This window comes from Miniopterus schreibersii (genome assembly GCF_964146895.1).
Source record: "Miniopterus schreibersii genome assembly, chromosome: 12".
NCBI classification, from domain to species: Eukaryota; Metazoa; Chordata; class Mammalia; order Chiroptera; family Miniopteridae; genus Miniopterus; species Miniopterus schreibersii.
Window position 1 is genome coordinate 32773191 of NC_138112.1, and position 17891 is coordinate 32791081.

A 17891-nucleotide genomic window follows, 5' to 3' on the forward strand; every position below is an offset into this window, starting at 1 on the left:
CCGCCCCCTCCAAGCCTATTGGTCGCCGTTCCTAAAGAGTCCCGCCTCTCCAGCGTCCAGCCCGCCTCCCTGCCCGGCTTCCCTTGTTTTCATTCCCCCTGTCACACGAGGCCAGTGTCGAACCCAAAGTGGGAGGGGCGAAGGGCAGTGAGGGAAGGGGGCGGGAAGAGAGGGAGGAAAGTGAAAGGCACAGAGCGTCTCTCTTTCCCCGGTCTAAACTCGGTTCTCGACTGCTCCCGGGCGCCGTTGTATTGTGGGATCGCGGCGCCGCGCCTGAAAAGCTGGGATCTGCAGGGGCGTCCACTAGCTAGCGCCTCCTGTCGTCTGTAAAGCTGCCCTGCCATTCCTCGGCACCTCAGCTCCCCCCCACACCCCCATCGCCTCCTCCTCCATCCTCCAGTTCAAAATGGCGGCGGCGGCGGCAGCGGCGGCGGCGATGGCTCCTCCGGGCTGCCCGGGTTCGTGCCCCAACTTCGCCGTAGTGTGCTCCTTCTTGGAGCGCTACGGGCCGCTGCTCGATCTGCCTGAGTTGCCGTTCCCTGAGCTGGAGCGGGTGCTGCAGGCGCCGCCGCGGGACGTCGGCAACGGAGAAGGTAAGCGAGGGGGCCCGAACGCCCGCGGGAAGCGGCCCTGGCACGCTTCTTCTTTCAGCTCTTCACAGACTCCCCGGGCCTCTGCGACTCTATCTTCCCCCTGGGGTGCAGCTCCGTCCGGCCCCTCTTCTTTACCCAGCCCGCGGGGGTCTTGGGCAGTGGGGAGGCGGGGCGGAGGCCCCCTAGGGCCACTCGGCAGGGCGCCGAGCGGAGGTGGGGGCGTCGCGAGCTTGGTGTGGGCTTGGGGCGGGGAGGGGGCATTGTGCTGATCGGCTACCCCAGGGACTGCTACCCCGCAGCAGAGGCCGGCCCCCCACCCCGTCACCCTCTCCGTGGCGGGGGAAGGGGAGCGCAGGTTCCGGCCAGCTTTGCGCTTTTCTCCTCCTCCTCTCCTTTGCTCTCCCTCCCCTCCTCCCACCATCCTTTCGACCATCTCGGGGGAGGCTGGGCTCATCTCGGGGCGCCCCCTTTCTCTTCCTCCACCTGGGTGGGCGGGGGCCAGCGGACACTTCAGCTCTCCCTCCCTCTAGTGGGAACTCCCCGGAGAGAGTCGGCTCTGGTCCCTCTCCGCTTCTCCTCGAGGGCCTATTTAACCCCCAGAACTCCTTCCTCCAAGTAGGGAGATTTGCTCCTCCCCCGTGGGAGGGGGGTACTCCACCATTCTCGCTTTGGGGGACTAAGTCGGTTCACCTCCACTTTGGAAGGTAGAGGGTTAATTCCCCCCCCCATAGTTTTCCTCTCCCCCTTCTCTGCCCCCCACCCCGATAGAAAAGCATCTCCCCACTTTTCTAGTCCCTTCCCCCTTCATCTTGGCTGCAAGGCTTAGGGGAAGAAGAAGTCGCCCTCCCATTTGCAGGGTGGGGTGGGGTGGTTAGTATGTAGGCTGGAGGAGGGGCTCAGACGGAGGGGGAAACTGTTGAAGAGGTGCTTGTTGCTCATGTTTCTCTCTGGTGCCGCTGGTCTATTATTGGTGTTCGCAAGTGGTGCTCCTTCCACATAAGGCCACCGCGCGGGTGCAGGGCGCATGCTCTGCCCGGCCCCATTGAAACTTCCTGCTGCTGCTGGTTCTTTTCGCTGGAGCATCTCAGCGCTGCGCTTGCTGCCTCCTGTCCTCTCACACAGCGCAGACGCTCACTTCCTATTTATTTCCTATCCATGCTTTTCCTTTTCTGGCACATTTCTTCCCTTAGAGAAGGTTTTTGTGTACTCTGATCATTGCCTTTTTGTGGGAACAGCCCTTGGTTGGAGAAGAAACGTTTTCCAAATAGGTCTTTTTTGTGTTTGTATTCGATGGCAGAAGTGAACTGGGTATTGTACAAGACAGCTGTTTCTTTTTGTTCTTCAGTTCTCCATGTAAATGAAGTTTCTGTTAACTATTTACATTGCTAGGGAGGGCCCAAGTGGGTGAAGTTCTTTAAAATATTACCTATAGAGAGAATGATGTTGTGGTTACCAGAGACCCAAATTAATACAGTAGTTGTGGTGCAGGCCTATATCTCTTCTTTCCTGTCCAAATCTTCTCTTATCTTGACAAACTCTGGCGTATAAAGGCCAATGTTTTATATATTATAAAATAGAAGGGTGATTAGTTACATTATATAAAGACCTGTAGAATTTCTTTAAAAGTTAAGTCCCCCAATATAGTAATTTCATTATTAAATTGTATTTACATTCAATTTCTAAGGAAATAGTCATTGTGAAGTAGAATGCCTTAGTAAGTTGCTTTTAGGATACCCTGGGAAATGATAGTAATCTATCAGAGAGAAATGTGGGAATTTGGGGAAAGGGATTGCTGATAAATTGTTTTTGGAATTTACTTGGACCAAATTAAAAGACAGGTACAGACTTTCTGTGATGGTATTGTATTTTGGATGGTATACAAGATTGCTTGTCCCTCCATTCTTTTTAAGTATTTCGGCCACTGCATTTGGCTTATATTAATAACAGAAGATAAAATATTAGAATCAGTTTAATATTTCATGTTATCTTTCTATCTAGAGTTGAACAATGGGCCACCAGCTAAGTAAAATGGGAAATAATATGGGCTGAAAGATTATACCAGTGGGCTCAGCCACTGCATTACCATTGGTATACTTGCAACTATAATAATAGATCTTGTCATAAGGTGACCTAAGAATAATTATTAATATTACACAGTTAAGCATACTTGGCAAATGAGAAGTCTCTGCAGGTGAAATGCCATTACTATGCATGGCAAATATTTTCATTTTCAGGCCTTTGATGATGGTTAACCTACTTGAAAGAGTTGATAAAACAATACTGGTCCAGTAAACAAGATTTGAACTGAGTTTTTTGGGAAGGAGTTGTGGTGTACTAGAAAAAATTAAAAGATAATGGGTTTTAGTGTTAAACTGTGTAATATGTAGGTTGTAGTACAAATTACTTAATTTCTGTGGAACTCCGTTTCTTCAGTAAATTGAGATAATATCAGGGTCAAATAAAATGTTTCAAAAATCCTTTCATAGCCCTGGCTGGGATAGCTCAGGTGGTTAGAACTTCGTCCCGATACACCAAGGTTGTGAGTTCAATCCCTGGTCAGGGCACATACAAGAACCAGCCAATGAATGCATAAATGGGTGGAACAACTAATCGATGTTTTTCTCTCTTTCTCCCTTCCTTTCTCTCTAAATCAATAAATCTAAAAATATTTTTAAAAAGAGAAATTTTTCATTCAAAAATCCTTTCATAAACCAAGCACCTACAGATATGCTTGTATTACAAATTTTATTACAGATGTTTGTGAGATGGAAGACATACAAGTGTATTTGGATTTTAGCATGTGAGAAAGGTTTGAACAGATATATTGAACTATTATGCTCTTGATGAAAAGTCTTCGGTATAATCAAATGAGCTTTGCTCTTTATAAATTTAAGTATTTTTAAGAGGCAGTTCTTAATGCTGTAAAGATTCCTAGTTTATAAAATGTTTGTTTTTATCCTAGTGTGGTTATCCCTTAAAAGGATTAATATACATGTATTAACATACATATGTATGTACATATACATACATAGATTTTAACATACATATATTCTTCTGAGTTGCCAGTTTACTACTTCTTACCTACTTATTTTTATAGGTGTATCAACATTATGACAGCCTTTGGAAGAGACTGTATGTAGTTCTCTGTATTGCCCTTATTTAAGCACTTTATGATTTTCCCCCTAAAAAAATTTTTTAAAGTTTTAATTTGACATTGTGGCTTCAGCTTAGAATGTTTCTTTTCCTTCATCCCCACAGCGTCGGTTATTAAATTTGGTTTTATAAACTACTTGTTCAGTTTTAAAGATATAATAATAGCTGCCATTTATTGAGCATTTACTATGTGCATACATCTCATTATTCCTTACTACTATTATCTGAGGTTGGTGCTGTTACTCCTTTTTGGCAAGCATAGAAGCTAAGGTTCAAGAGATTGATTCAGCTGCTTAAGACCCAAGATTATACAGTTATTGGTAGACTCTTATTTCCAACCCAGGTCTGTCTGAGTCCAAGCCACAAAATTATATAATACCTTACCATAGGGCCATGTTTCCCAAACTTCACCTGTGCACCTCAGGGTATTGCCACCAACTCTCCGAGGTGCTGCCGGGAAGTTTAAATTTTCAAGGGAGATAGAGCAATGCTTGACATCTCTTGGTTGTCTGGTAAACTACTAGCTTGAGAGAGTTCATGGTTTCAAAATTAGATTGTGCTACATTCCTTTCAATGACATGTCTTTGTGAGTTTTGAGGGTTCTTGTGATAAAATGCAAACACTGCATGGAAATCATTGTGGAACAGCAAATAAGGATAGCAGTGTTCAATCTGATTCCAAAGTTTCTGAAGTGCAGTGCCCAGCCGTAATACATGTTCTATAAGTAGTAATTATGGTTATTTAAGAATGAATATTTTTTTCAGCTGAGATAGATTTGTTTTTCAAATGGCTGCTAACAGTAAGTGGAACTGTTATTATTTCTTGGCCTAGGGCTGCTGTGAAAGAAAACATTACTGAAATACACGAACTTAGAAAGCTTGGGAACCTGTGCTCTAGAGACTGTCTTTGTGTTTTAGGGCTAGAAGGAAAGGACTTTCTGCATCTATTTTGCCTTTATTTTGCAGGGAATGAAATGAAGGTGCAGAGATTGATTTCAAGTGTATACAGCTAGCTGACCATTGGTGTTATTCAGACTGTTATTTGAAAAATCCACCTATATGCTGAATTATCAGCAAAAAACCCTACACATTTTCTTGTTGATAGTCATTCGACTAGGAAAATGGTGTGCCATCTGAAGGTGGTGTTTTATCCCTTCTCCGTCACAATCTAATTTGGCTCTCCCAATTAATTCTGTGCTCTGTCTGGACTTCCCCAGCTTCCTCTTGACTGGAGGTGGATGACCAGGAGATATGGACACAGGTAAAAGTGGACATTAACTTTGTGGGATTACCAGCCCTCAAGGCTCATTCTTTAAAGATAGTCTTTGCATGATATGTTTGAGACATTACATATATCTAATAACTGTGTATTAAAGTATGTATGGATATTGTGCTGTGATTCCCATGGTTTATACTATGGTTGACTGAGTTATTTGTGTAGTATGAAAGAATTGGAATCATTAGGGTTTTTTTGGTTTGATTTTTTTTTTAAAGATTTTATTTTTTTAGAGAAATTTTAGGTTTGATTTCTTTTGTATACTTAATAATTTGGGGTTTAACTCTTACCATCAAAATGTCAAGTATAAAAGGATATACCTTTTATATTTAATTGGAGTCGTGGCTATAACTTATTATGTTCTCCCTTACTGCTGCTGTTTGAATTGTGTGTCATTAATTTTTAGGTGCATTAGATAAAATAGAAACATGACTTTGTCATAACTGGAACCACCATCTGTTGATTTAAACAAAAGATCTTACCAGATGCATGTGCTGGGAGTTGTGTGGGTCAACAGTGGTAGACTTGGTGGTAACATTGCTGTAACCAGAACCTGGTGTGGTGGGGGGAAAAAAGTTTTGGCTCTTCTACCTTTGACAAAAGAAATATTCTTTAGGCATTTGTTAGAGGGAAAGAGAGAAATGTATTTATTCTCCACCCTTTTTGGTATATCACAGAATTGAGGTAACCAAAAGTTATGGAGGTTTGGAGTGAGGTTGCTAGCATTGTCCCAGGATTGGAGATAACAGGGACAGAAGGAATTTCTGGCTAAATGCGGCCTGTTAATGCAAATTGACTAACTTGTTTTTTAATTACTGAGCAGTTTGCCTTGAAGATTATGTTAAATTCTCAGCTATTAAGAAAAAGCATTGCCATGGCTGGTGTCCGTTGGTTGCAGGTTGTCCTGTACACTAAAAGGTTGCTGGTTTGATTCCTGGTCAGGGCACATGCCTGGCGTTTCAGGCTAGATCCCCAGTAGGGGGGGTGCAGGAGGCAGCCTGTTGATGTGCTCTCTCATTGATGTCTCTCTGTCTCTCTCCCCTTCCTCTCTCTAAAAGTCAATAAAAATCTTTAAAAAAAAGAAAGGTAAACATTTTGTTAGTTCATTTATTTAATATGTATATTAAGTATCTGCTATATGTAAGTATAGGGTACAGTAAGTGTTACGGGGATTGTATTTTTTCTTTTTGTTTTTCCTTTTTATTGAATTTATTTGGGTGACAGTGGTTAACAAAATTACACGTTTCATGTACACAATTCCACAACACATAATCTGTATAGTGTATTGTGTTCATCACCCCAAGTCAAGTCTCCTTACGTAACTTTATCCTCCCATACCCTTTTCTACCTCCAATTACCACACTGTTGTACCTGTCCATGAGTTTTTTTTCTCCTTTTTGCTCAGTCCCTCCACTCCCCCACAAGCCCTGCCCCTCATCCGACATCTGCTCTCTGTCTATAAGTCTGTCTCTATTTTGCTTGTTAGTTCATTTTGTTCATTAGATTCCATATATGAGTGAAATCATATGGTACTTGTTTTTCTCTGAATGGCTGACTGCACTTAGCATAGTGCTCTCCAGGTCCACCCATGCTGTGGCAAAGGGTAAGATTTCTTTTTTTTTTTTTTAATGGCCCAGTAGTATTCTATTGTGTAAATGTACCAAAGCTTTTTTATCCACTCATCTTCTGATGGGCACTTGGGCTGCTTCTAAATCTTGGCTATTGTAAATAACACTGCAGTGAACATAGGGATGCATATGTTCTTTTGAATTAGTGTTTCGGATTTCTTTGAATATATTCCCAGAAGTGGAATTGCTGGGTTATAAGGTTCCATTGTTAATTTTTTTAGGTAAATCCATACTGCTTTCCCCATGGCTTCACCAATCTGCATCATAAGGCAAGGCTAGGATGGGAGGAGTTCAGGTTGCTGTTCTAAGTGGACTGATTTAAGATCTGATTTGGAGATAGAGTCCTCAGGTCTTGGTGAAGGTAAGGTTGGGTGAACGGTGATGTCATGTACTCAGATGGGAAAGGATGTATTAATTGAAGGTAGAACTTAAAAGATTTACTTAGGTTGTGGTACAGAGGGTTGGGGAGAACATCCTAGAGAGTAGCCTACTTACGTGTGGACGGAGTTATGTACCTTGAACATCAGTCATTGTTTTATAGGGAAAGCGCAATGTTGATTAGGAAGCTTTGGCACTGGGAATGCTGCGTATTCAGGGAATTTACTTTGATACTTCTGTTCCTTTGGTCCTGAGCATCCTCACAATTGGCTGTGCAAATAAATGTAATTGCCATTTCCTCAGTGTTTCAGTGTTAAAAGCCTTTTAGGGAAAAATTTAGATAGAATGAGTTATTCCAAATTGTTACTTGCTTTTGGTGTTTGGAGTTTTGGATATAGCAAGACTGTAAGACTTTAAAGAACTTTGTCTAATCAGAACTGTAATGGAGCTTAATTTATATTCCCGTTCAAGTCTTGCCAAGCTTTACTTTATTAGAACCCTAAAGGAGCCATCTCTAGTAGTGCTAACTTGGGCCAGCATCTGAATCCAGACATTCCATAACATTCTTCATTTTTTTGTCCTATAAATGTTGACTGATAACTGGTTTGTCCTTGGCTTTTTATCTTAATGGCCTTTTCATTTTATAGCCTATTTCTCTTCTATGCTTATCTGGTTTGATTCACCATGAAAACTATGTCTCATCCTTTTTCCCCCCTATTTTCCCATATTTGGACTCCCTTTCAACCTTAATTACCTTTTCAACTTTGTCTCCTCCATTCCCATCTTTGATAGAAACAAAAATTAGTTCTAAAAATGCAAAAATGAGAGGATTTAGAGTATACATGCTTTACTAGAATTTTATAGGTTAAATGCCGTTAGTAATAATGTTATAGTTATTAGAGCTTACTGTTGAGCCAGGCTGTATACTAAAGTCTTCTACCAAGATTATTTAATCCTCACAACCACTCTGTTACTGCTACTGTATTCACTTTATAAAGAAATTGAGTCTTAGAGAGAGGTAAAGTAACTTTCTTAAAGTTACACAGCATTGAAGAGTTGAAGGAAAATTTGATCATACAAAGATAATTTATAGTGCTTTGAGAATTTAAAACTGGGTGAATGTGGCTTTGAGAGCCCCAGTTCTTTTTTTCTTTTTTTTTTTTTTACCCTCATCCGAGGATATTTTTTCCATTGCTTTTCAGAGAGAGAGTGGAAGGGGGGGAGAGAAAGAAAGAGAAACATCGATGTGAGAGAGACACATAGATTGCTTTCTTCCTGCATGCATCCCCGCTGGAGCCTGCAACCGGGGTACATGCCCTTGGCTGGAATTGAACCTGGGACCCTTCAGTCTGCAGGCTGACACTCTAACCACTGAACCAAACCAGGTAGGGCGTCGGGACCCTAGTTCTAAACCACTGTACTTCCCCTCAGCTAGGATCATCTTATGATTGTACTGTGATCCTCAGAACCATGGTCTTGGTCTGAACACTGAGCATTGATCTGGACTCTTAGGCTTCTGAGTCAGATTATAGCATGCTTTTCTACTCACACTTTTTTACTTTAGAAAATTCTAACTGTTAGTATGAGCATTATTATAAAATGTATACTATTACAATGGGATAATGAGATATGTGTATATTAAAAGTATAGAGATGCAAGTTCATAGATACAATTGAATGCCTTGAACAAGAATTTTTACCTGCTCATCATTGCTTAGGATAACCCTAATCTTCCTCAGACTTGGAAGTCATTCTTTTCTTGAATCTTTTCAAAAATTTTTATTAAAAAAAAATTTTTTTTTAATCCTCAACTGAGGATATTTTTTCCATTGCTTTTCAAAGAGAGTGGGAGGGAGAGAGAGAAACATTGATTGGTTGCCTCCCACACACTTCCCCACCAGGGCAAGGGATTGAGCCTGCAATCGATGCATGTGCCCTTTGCCACAATTGAACCTGGTGGAACCCTTCAGTCCGAGGGCCGACACTCTAACCACTGCGCCAGATTGGTTAGGGCTCTTGAATATTTTTGAAGTATGACTCCATCTCCTGTAGTTGTAACGTTTTGTGCAGTGTGTCATCAAAAGCCTCCAGGGTTTGTTCCCCTACTGTTATGACTTCCATTTACCCTAAGTAAAGAAGTGGTCCTGTTTTTTTCTTTTAGCTCAGTGGTTTTCAACCTTTAGTATACTCAGGTGATTTAATTAACTGTTTCTGGCTACATATTAGAATCACCTTAGGGAATCTTTTTGAAAAATACTGATGCCTGGGCCTTACCACATTCCATAAAATCAGAATATTTGGAGATTGGGGACCTGACTTCAGTGATTCTTCTTTCTTTTTGAATCTTCCAAGCTTTTATTATTTTTTAAAAATATATGTTTTTATGGATTTCAGAGAGAGGAAGTGAGAGGGAGAGAGAGATAGAAACATTAATGATGAGAGAGAATCATTGATCTGCTGCCTCCTGCATGCCCCCTACTGGGGATTGAGCCTGAAACCCAGCCTGGTCCCTGACCAGAAATTGGACCATGACCTCCAGGTTCATGGGTTGATGCTTAACCACTAAGCCGTACCAGCCAGGCTCAAGCTTTTATTTAAGGGTAATGATCCATGATGGGTTTTAGATCTTGCTGAAAGCAGCCACATTCATGGACTGCACAAAGTACTCAAAAGCAGTGATCTGCTCCTCCAGTGTATCTATTTCAACTTTGTCTTCTGCTGCACACTGTATTCAAGTTTTTAAATTCCATACCCCACTGAAACCAATTTAGAAGACCCCCAGACCAAACTATCTGCTTGAATGCTCCTGACACACCCCTACTTTTGCCGTATCTGACTTGTCATCCCAAGGTTTCACATCTAATAAGATGGAAGATTTGGCAACAAGTGCAACTTTTTTGGCTTTCTTTGATTCATACTGTGCAAGGCTTTCTTCTCTTAGCCTCTTATTTGCTTTCCTCCTCATCATCAGATCCAAAGAGATCAATGTCATCATCGTTTTTACTCTTTGTAGCTCCACTTCCTGTGGTGTGCTCCACTTCCTGTGGTGTCTTCCACATTAGCAGGGCCATACTTGTTCAGAGCTTTCTTCACTCCTGGCAGGCTGGCCTTTTCCTTTTCATAAGACTTGATGCGATGATTATACGAATGTACAAGTCCGCAGGTGGTGGGCCAGAGACTGCTTAAAATACTGCCACATCTGCTTGTGCTGGCACATACCCCTCGATGTAGCTCTTGTCCTCCAGTAGTCATTGAGCACCTGGAGGCTGGTGGGACTTTCAGGTCTCCAAAACCCATGGCTTATGCTGACCCAGGAGGGTGGCAGCAATAAAGGAAAGAGGAGTGTGGGCAGTTACATCAAGTGTTAAGGTGGGGGGAAGGCATCAGGGATTCTGATGTGTAGCCAGGAATGTCTGTTGTCGCCTATTTGTCCTGGTACTTCAGGTTTTGTCTTAAAGTTTATTTTGTCTCAGTATTAGTATAGCCACTCCAGCTGTCTTTTGGTTACTGCTTTTCATGGCATATCTTTTCCCATCCTTTTAACCTCCTTGTGTCTTTAATTCTAAAGTGTGCTTCGTAAACAGCATATACTTGTATCATGTTTACATGGTCATATTTGCAGGAATCTAGTTATGTAAACAATTATATAGAAGTATAACTGCTTTGGGAATATAGAAGAGCAAGTACCTATCTTTTCCCAGGGCATATCATAGCATCACTATAGTCATTATGGAAATTTGAATGGTTGAATAGGAGATGGAAAAGCATTCCCATAGGTAAGGACCAGCATGGGAAAAGTCGTAGAAGTGTGAAACATTCTGGAGTATATAGGCAATTGTTAACTTTAGGCAATAGGTTTCTAAAAGATTTGTGGTTGAGGAACTTCAGACCATGTGAGAAAATTAGATTGGGACACATGAGTTATAAATGCCTTGAGGTATTTTCTCTTCAAAAATATATTTTTATTGCTTTTTAGAGACAGAGGAAGGGAAAGGGAGAGAAACATCAATGGGCTACCCTCCTGCATGCCCCCTATTGGGGATTGAATCCACAACCCCAGGCATGTGGCCTGACCAGGAATTGAACCGGCGACCTCCTGGTGCATGGGATGATGCTCAACCAGCTGAGCAACACTGGTCAGGGCTTGAAGTATTTTCTTTAATATATTTTTTAAAAAAGCAAGTACATTAAATGAAGACAACATGTCTGTGACTAAGTTCCATAAAGAATTCATTTTACCTTGTTTTACTTTGTTTCTAGCATATACTTAGAATATCATAGGTGCTCAAATGTTGGTTGAATGAATGTTACTTTTCAAATTAGAATAATGAATATAGTGATGCATTTTTACTTTTTCTTTTCATCCTTTATTTGCTAGAGATTTGTCAGGGTGTAACTCTCCTTTTCCTTTCGATATTGCATATAAAGATACATACTACTAAACCTTCCTTCCTCCACTTGACTTTCTCCTCCCTCCTTTTCTCCGTCCCTCCCTTCCTCAGGTGTTTCTTCCCAGGCCCTCTCCACCTTGGGTATTATAATAGTACCTTAGAAGCCTGAGATGGAAAGTCTTTTGTAACCTTTCAATTTCTTTCTTGGATTTTATGGTTATACCATATCTTAGCTGCATGCCAAAGCATATGTGTTAACCTGTGTCTTCTAAGTTTATTACTTATTATAGGAATCCTCAAAATTTAGTTTTAAAATATTTTTCTTTTATCTTTCCCAAGACATCTCAGGGAAAAGTCATTATTAATTCCCTGCTGTTAACCTTAAAAAAAAAATCCTAGTTCAATAGTTCAATTTCTCTGAGTTGTTTGATATCTCCACCAGGTGTGACCTGAAACTTCTATTTTTGAAACTAAAATTTTTCGAGTTGTTGGAAAAGCAGAATGGGCAGCTTGAGGGTAGGGAAATCAGCTAGAGGTTATATTATTGGTGAGATATGAATTGGGGTAGTGGCTGTTGGGAGTGAGAAGAAAGACTAGATCTGAGATTTTGTGGGTAGAATTGATATGAAGGGTCTTTGAATAAGAAGAGTTTAGTATGATTCCCAGGTTTCTGGCTTAGAGAGTGAGGCGTTAATAGTTGAATTTATTGTGGAAAGAAGAAATGGCCAAAAAAACCCAGGGTTTATAGAGGAAGAGTGTGATTCTCCAGTTTTAAAAATTCAGAATTGTAATAAACATATACAAGCACTATTTGAAGAACTAGCTGTGTTAATTTTATAGCTTACTAAAAGCTTACTCTGAATAAACAGATTATGACAATATATCTTATTTTACAGCTTTAAAGAAAATTTATTAGGGTGACAATGGTCAATATGAACGTATAGGTTTCAGGTGTGGATTTCTGTATTACAAGATTTGTATGTTGCTCTGTGTGCCCACCACCCAAAGTCATATCTTCTCTTGTCACCACTTATTAAGACCCCCTCCCTCCCCTTCCCTTTGCAGCTTTTTTTGTTTTTGTGAATTATTTAAGTTGCTATACATAAGTTAAATGTATATTTAACATTTTAAAAGGCAGCTTTTTAGAGTACGTTATTTATGTACTTAAGATAATCAAAATTAACTTCATTAAACTATCTTCACATTGGTGTTCAATTGTATTCTTTCATAGGTAAAGCGTTTTTAACAGGTATTCTGTCATTTTCACTTGCAAAAAAATTTTTGTTATAATTTCAGAGATTGCTGTGTTGTTCCAGGTAAAGATTTGATAGTTTGTTGGATATCCCCCCCCCCCAAAAAAAAGAAATGAAACTTCAAATAAATTGAAATGCCATTCTAAATTGAGAAACAGATACGTAAAATATATTGTGTGGATTGACGACATTGTATAGATGGAAGTACATAAGTAAGTGTGTTTTGTTTGTGTGGGTTGATAGTTGCTAAGTAATTCTTGACTAATTTCAAAGATTCTCTAGCAGAAATATTTGAGTTAAATTCCATATCAGGGGTGACTTTCTTTAACTGTTATACATGGTATTAAACACTATGTGGAAACTCAAACCTGTACTGTTACTTGAGCTACAATTAAAGTCTGGCCTCAGGCCATTTAATTAGTAAAGGATAGTTCCATCGTCTTGAAAGACAAAATGTTACCACTTAAAGAAGTTACATATAGTAAGCTAGAAGATCAATAATGTAAATAATCTGTCTACAATGAAATTAATATTGGGAGATTTTCTCCATTTTCTTTAAGGTTGGTACTAGAGCACAGTAAATTGCTTTAATAACTGAATATACACAAAGCAATATAAAAATCTTAATAGGCTCCCTCGCTGACCCTGTCTCTCAGTCGCACACCCAACCTGCCATGATTTAACTACCTGGGATTTTAGTTCCATTTTATCCTTCATTTATTTTTATGTTTCTCAGCTATTATTTAAATTAAACTATATGTTTTAATAGTTTATTTGATCACTCTTTTTGATTCCCACATTTTCTCTTAGATTAATTCTTTTGCTGTGTTACATTCTTTTTCAAGCAGGGTTTCTAAGTGGTGAACTGAGTTCTTGCATGTCTGAAAATATATTTATTTTGCCCCCTGTTCTGAGTGTCTGTTTAGAATTGAATACAGTTTTCCAGTGTTCAAATAACTTCCCCCCAGAACTTTGACAATATTGCTCTTTTATCTTCTAGCATCCACTGTTGCTGATGAGAAATCTGTCAATCTGATTCTTGTTCCTTTGTAAGTGAGTTTCTTTTCTTTCCTGAAACATTTTTATGTTTTTTTTTTTAAATCCCTGGAGTTCTAAACTTTTCTAGGATGTTCCGCCTTTTTCTTTCAATATCCTTGCTTTTGCCTTTACTTTTTAAGATATTAAAATTACAGATTTATTTAAAACCCTCTGTGTGTTACTCCTGTTCTGATTCTCTTTCCTCCATTCCCACAGGCAACCACTGTCCTCAGTTTTGGTGTTTATTTTTCCCATGAACAGTTTTATACCAAGAGTATATATTTATGTATCCATAAATAATACCTGGTATGGATTTACATGCTTTAAAACTTTATATGTGCCTGGCCGGCATGGCTCAGCGGTTGAGCATCCATCTAGGATCCAGGAGATCGAGGTTTGATTCCCAGTCAGGGCACATGCCCGAGTTGCGGGCTTGATCCCACAGGGGGCGTTCAGGAGGCATCTGATCAATGACTCTCTCTCATCATTGATGTTTCTCTCTCTCTCCCTCTCCCTTCCTCTCTCTGAAATCAATAAAAAATATAAAAAATATTTAAAAAACTTTTTATGTAAATGGCATAATATTGTACTCATTCCCTACAACATCCTTTTTTCCCCCTCAACACTGCAATTTTGAGCAATTCTCAATACTGTTTTTGAAATATATCCCTGTTGGTGCATGTTATTTTAGTTCTTTAACTGCTGTATAGTGTCCTTTTGCATGAAAATAGTGTAATTAAAAAAAAACCTGGATATTTAGGTTTACTTTGTTTATTTTTGTGCTATTAAGAGTGATGCTTGTAATGTATTTTCTAGCAGCTTTGCCTAGAGGTGGAATTGCTGGGCTAAGAGGTCCATAAGTTCTTGTTTTAGCCTTGATGTAGTCAGATTGCTCTTGGTCTTATCAATTTATACACTGCCAGCAGTGTATGAGGGTTCCCATTTATCCAGATAATCAACACTTGGTATTGTCAGACTTTTAAGTTTTTGATAATGTGGTTGTGAACTAGTTTCTTATTGTTACTATGATAAGGTTGAATATTTTTTCATGTTTTTTCCAGCCATTCAGTTTTCCCTTCTGTAAATTGTCTTTTTATAGTAGCCTTTCCCATTTTCTTTGTGGTCATCTGTTTTTATTGATTTGTAGCAATTCTTTATTTTGATGTTAATTCTTTGTCATTTTTATTTGCAATGTAAATATCTCAATACTGCTTACCTTTTTTTAAAAAAATATGTTTTTATGATTTCAGAGAGAGGAAGGGAATGGTAGAGAGAGAAAGAGAGAAACATCGACATCAGCATCCACCGGCTGCCTCCTATATGCCCCCTATTGGGGATGGAGTCAGCAACCCAGGCATGTGCCCTGACGCATAATCCAGCCAAGACCTCCAGATTCACCAGTTGTTGCTCAACCAGTGAGCCACACCGGCTGGGCCTGCTTACCTTTTTTTTACTATTTTTATATTATCTCTTCTTGATACAAATTTTAAAATTTCAATGTAGTATAATTATCAATCTTTTTTTATATATAGTTACACATTCTATATCTTCTTTTAAAAACCCTTTTTATAATTCTGAGGTCAGAAGACACTCATCTGTATTTTCTTCTGTAAGTTTTGTTTTGCAAGTTATAGTCTTAAACCTGCTTGAATTTAATTTTGTGTAATGTGTGAGGGTTCCCCCCTCACTAATTTGTAATGCCACCTCTCATACCAATTTCCATTTATGTGTGGGTCTATTTCTATGCTCTCTGTGCTCTATTTCTATTCGTAATATTGGTGTCTCCCTAACCACATGGTTTCATTTACTGTAGCTTTAAATTAAGGCAAATTCTCAGACCTTGTTCTTTTTTGTAAAACTCTTGGTTATTTTCTGCCCTTTGTCATTTGAATTTTAGAATCACCATGTAAAATTTTACAAAAATTCTTGGTTGGCTTTTATTCTGACGCCAACTGCAATACCATTCAATTTTGACTCCAATGTAAGGGTACAGTCACTGCAGGTGTAAGTGTACAGTCGCCAATTAGACAGCCCCCATGTCAGATGCCAGCTGTAGGTTCCCATGACTCACTTCAGGTTTGATAATTTGCTAGAATGACTCACAGAACTCAGTAAAATGCTATTTTTATAATTATGGCTTTATTTTAAAGGATACAGTTTAGACCAGCCAGATGAAGAGACATATAGGGCAAAATTTGGGAATGTCCCAGTGTAGAGCTTCCATGCCCTCTCCCTGTGGAATCAGGGCACATCACCCTCCCAGCACATCAATGTGTTCACCAGTCTGGAACCTCCAATGACCTTCAGTGTAGCAGAGTTTTTATTAGAGTTTTGGCACCTGATTGAACTCAGTCACCACTCCCTTTCCCCTTCACGGAGGTGGGGCTGATACCATGTGGCTGAAAGCCCCAACTCATTGGTCTTTCTGGCATGACTGGACCCTCTCCTTGAGGCCTTGCATTTCTGGGGTAAATCCCACTGGCTCGTGGTATGCAATTTCTTTAGTATGTAGCTGGATTCAGTTTGCTTGTATTTGTGCAAGATTTTTGTGTCCGTATTCATAAAGGGTACTTATCTATAGTTTTCTTGTGATTTCTTTGTTTTGGCATTAGGGTAATGCTGGCCTCATAGACTGAGTTGGGAAGTTTTGCATCCTTTTCTGTGTTTTGGAGGCATTTGAGGATTGGTGTTAATTCTTCTATAAATATTTGATAGAATTAACCCGTGAAGGCATCTGGTCCTGGGCTATTCTTTGGGGTAAGTTTTTTGATCTTTTTACTTGAATACCCTCTGGGTATTCAGGTTTTCTGTTTCTTCTTGAGTAACTTTTGGTAGTTTCTAGGAATTTGTCTATTTCATTTAGGTTGTCTAGTATGCTGGCACTCATTTGTAAATAGTATTCTCTTACTAATCCTTTTATTTCTGTAAGGTTATTAGTAATATTCCTGCTTTCATTCCTGACTTTAGTAATTTGAGTCTTCTCTGTTTTTCTTCATCAGTCAAGCTAAAGGTTTGTCACTTCTGTTCATCTTTTCAAACAATCAACTTTTGGTTTCATTGAGTATGATTTCATTTATATTAAATTTCCAAATTAGGCAAATCCATAGAGATATAAAGTAGATTAGTGGTTGGCAGGGACTGAGGTGGGGGAATTGGAAGGGACAAGGTTTATTTCTGGGTTCATGGAAATATTCCATAATTAGAGGTGATGGTCGCACAATATTGTGAATATACTGAAACCCACTGAATTGTACACTTTAGAATGCTTAAAATGGTGGGGTTTATGTTATGTAAATTTTATTTCAGTAAAGTTTGTTTCAAGCTAATTGACTATAATAGTCTATTTCTGGATCCTGTATTCTGTTTCAGTAATCTGTTTGTGTATCTTGAGGCCAGTATCATTGCCTTGACTTAACTCTAGCTTTGTAATAAGTCTTGAAGTCAGATAATTTAAGTCCTCTAACTTTATTCTTTTTAAAGAGCGTTTTAGCTATTCTAGGTTCTTTGCATTTCCATATGAATTTTAGAATAAGCTTATCAATTTCTACAAAAAAGTATCCTGGAATTTTTATTAGGATTATGGTGAATATACAGATGAATTTAGGGAAAATTGACTCCTTAAGATATTGAGTCTTCTGATACATGAACCTGGTACATTGCTCCATTTATTTAGGGTTGTATTCAATTTTTCTTAGCTGTTTTGGAGTTTTCACTGTATAGGTCTTTTTTTTTTTTTTAAATATATCTTTATTGATTTCAGAGAGAGGAAAGGACAGAGAGAGAGAGAGAGACAGAAACATCAATGATGAGAGAGTCATTGATCAAGCCTGCAACTGGGCATGTGCCCTGACCGGGAATCGAACCCCGATCGCCTGGATCCCAGGTCAGCGCTCAACCGCTGAGCCACGCCCGGCCAGGCTGTATAGGTCTTCTACATTTCTTGTCACATTTATCCCTGAATATTTTATGTTCCTCTCTCTGCCTCTTTACCTAGGTAATAGCTGGAGCAATTGTAGGGTTGATTTTCTTTGTTTCTCATATATAACTGTTCACTGTCTTTTGTTGCCTCTTGTGTAATGTCTTGAGTGCCATTGTTTCATATATTTTGTTTCACGTTTAGTTGTTTCTGGCAGGTAAGGTAAATACAGTCCCTCTTACTCTATATTTATTGGAATTATAAGCC

General features: G+C 39.5%; 1 protein-coding gene and 1 pseudogene across 5 annotated transcripts in view; one reads left to right on the forward strand and one right to left on the reverse strand.

The window, feature by feature from the left end:
* Positions 1 to 130: 130 nt before the first annotated feature.
* The window catches only part of RSF1 (remodeling and spacing factor 1), a 103301-nt gene continuing 85540 nt past the window's right edge, over positions 131 to 17891 (forward strand). For all 4 annotated transcript variants that reach the window (XM_081153281.1, XM_081153283.1, XM_081153282.1 and 1 more), the window contains exon 1: positions 131 to 593. In XM_081153281.1, coding sequence (XP_081009407.1) covers positions 407 to 593 — 187 coding nt within the window. In that variant the 5' untranslated portion in view covers positions 131 to 406. The remainder of the gene's footprint in view (positions 594 to 17891) is intronic.
* On the reverse strand, positions 9647 to 10323 carry LOC308564721 (elongation factor 1-beta pseudogene; annotated as a pseudogene). The gene has a single exon. The product of its transcript is annotated as an elongation factor 1-beta pseudogene (transcript).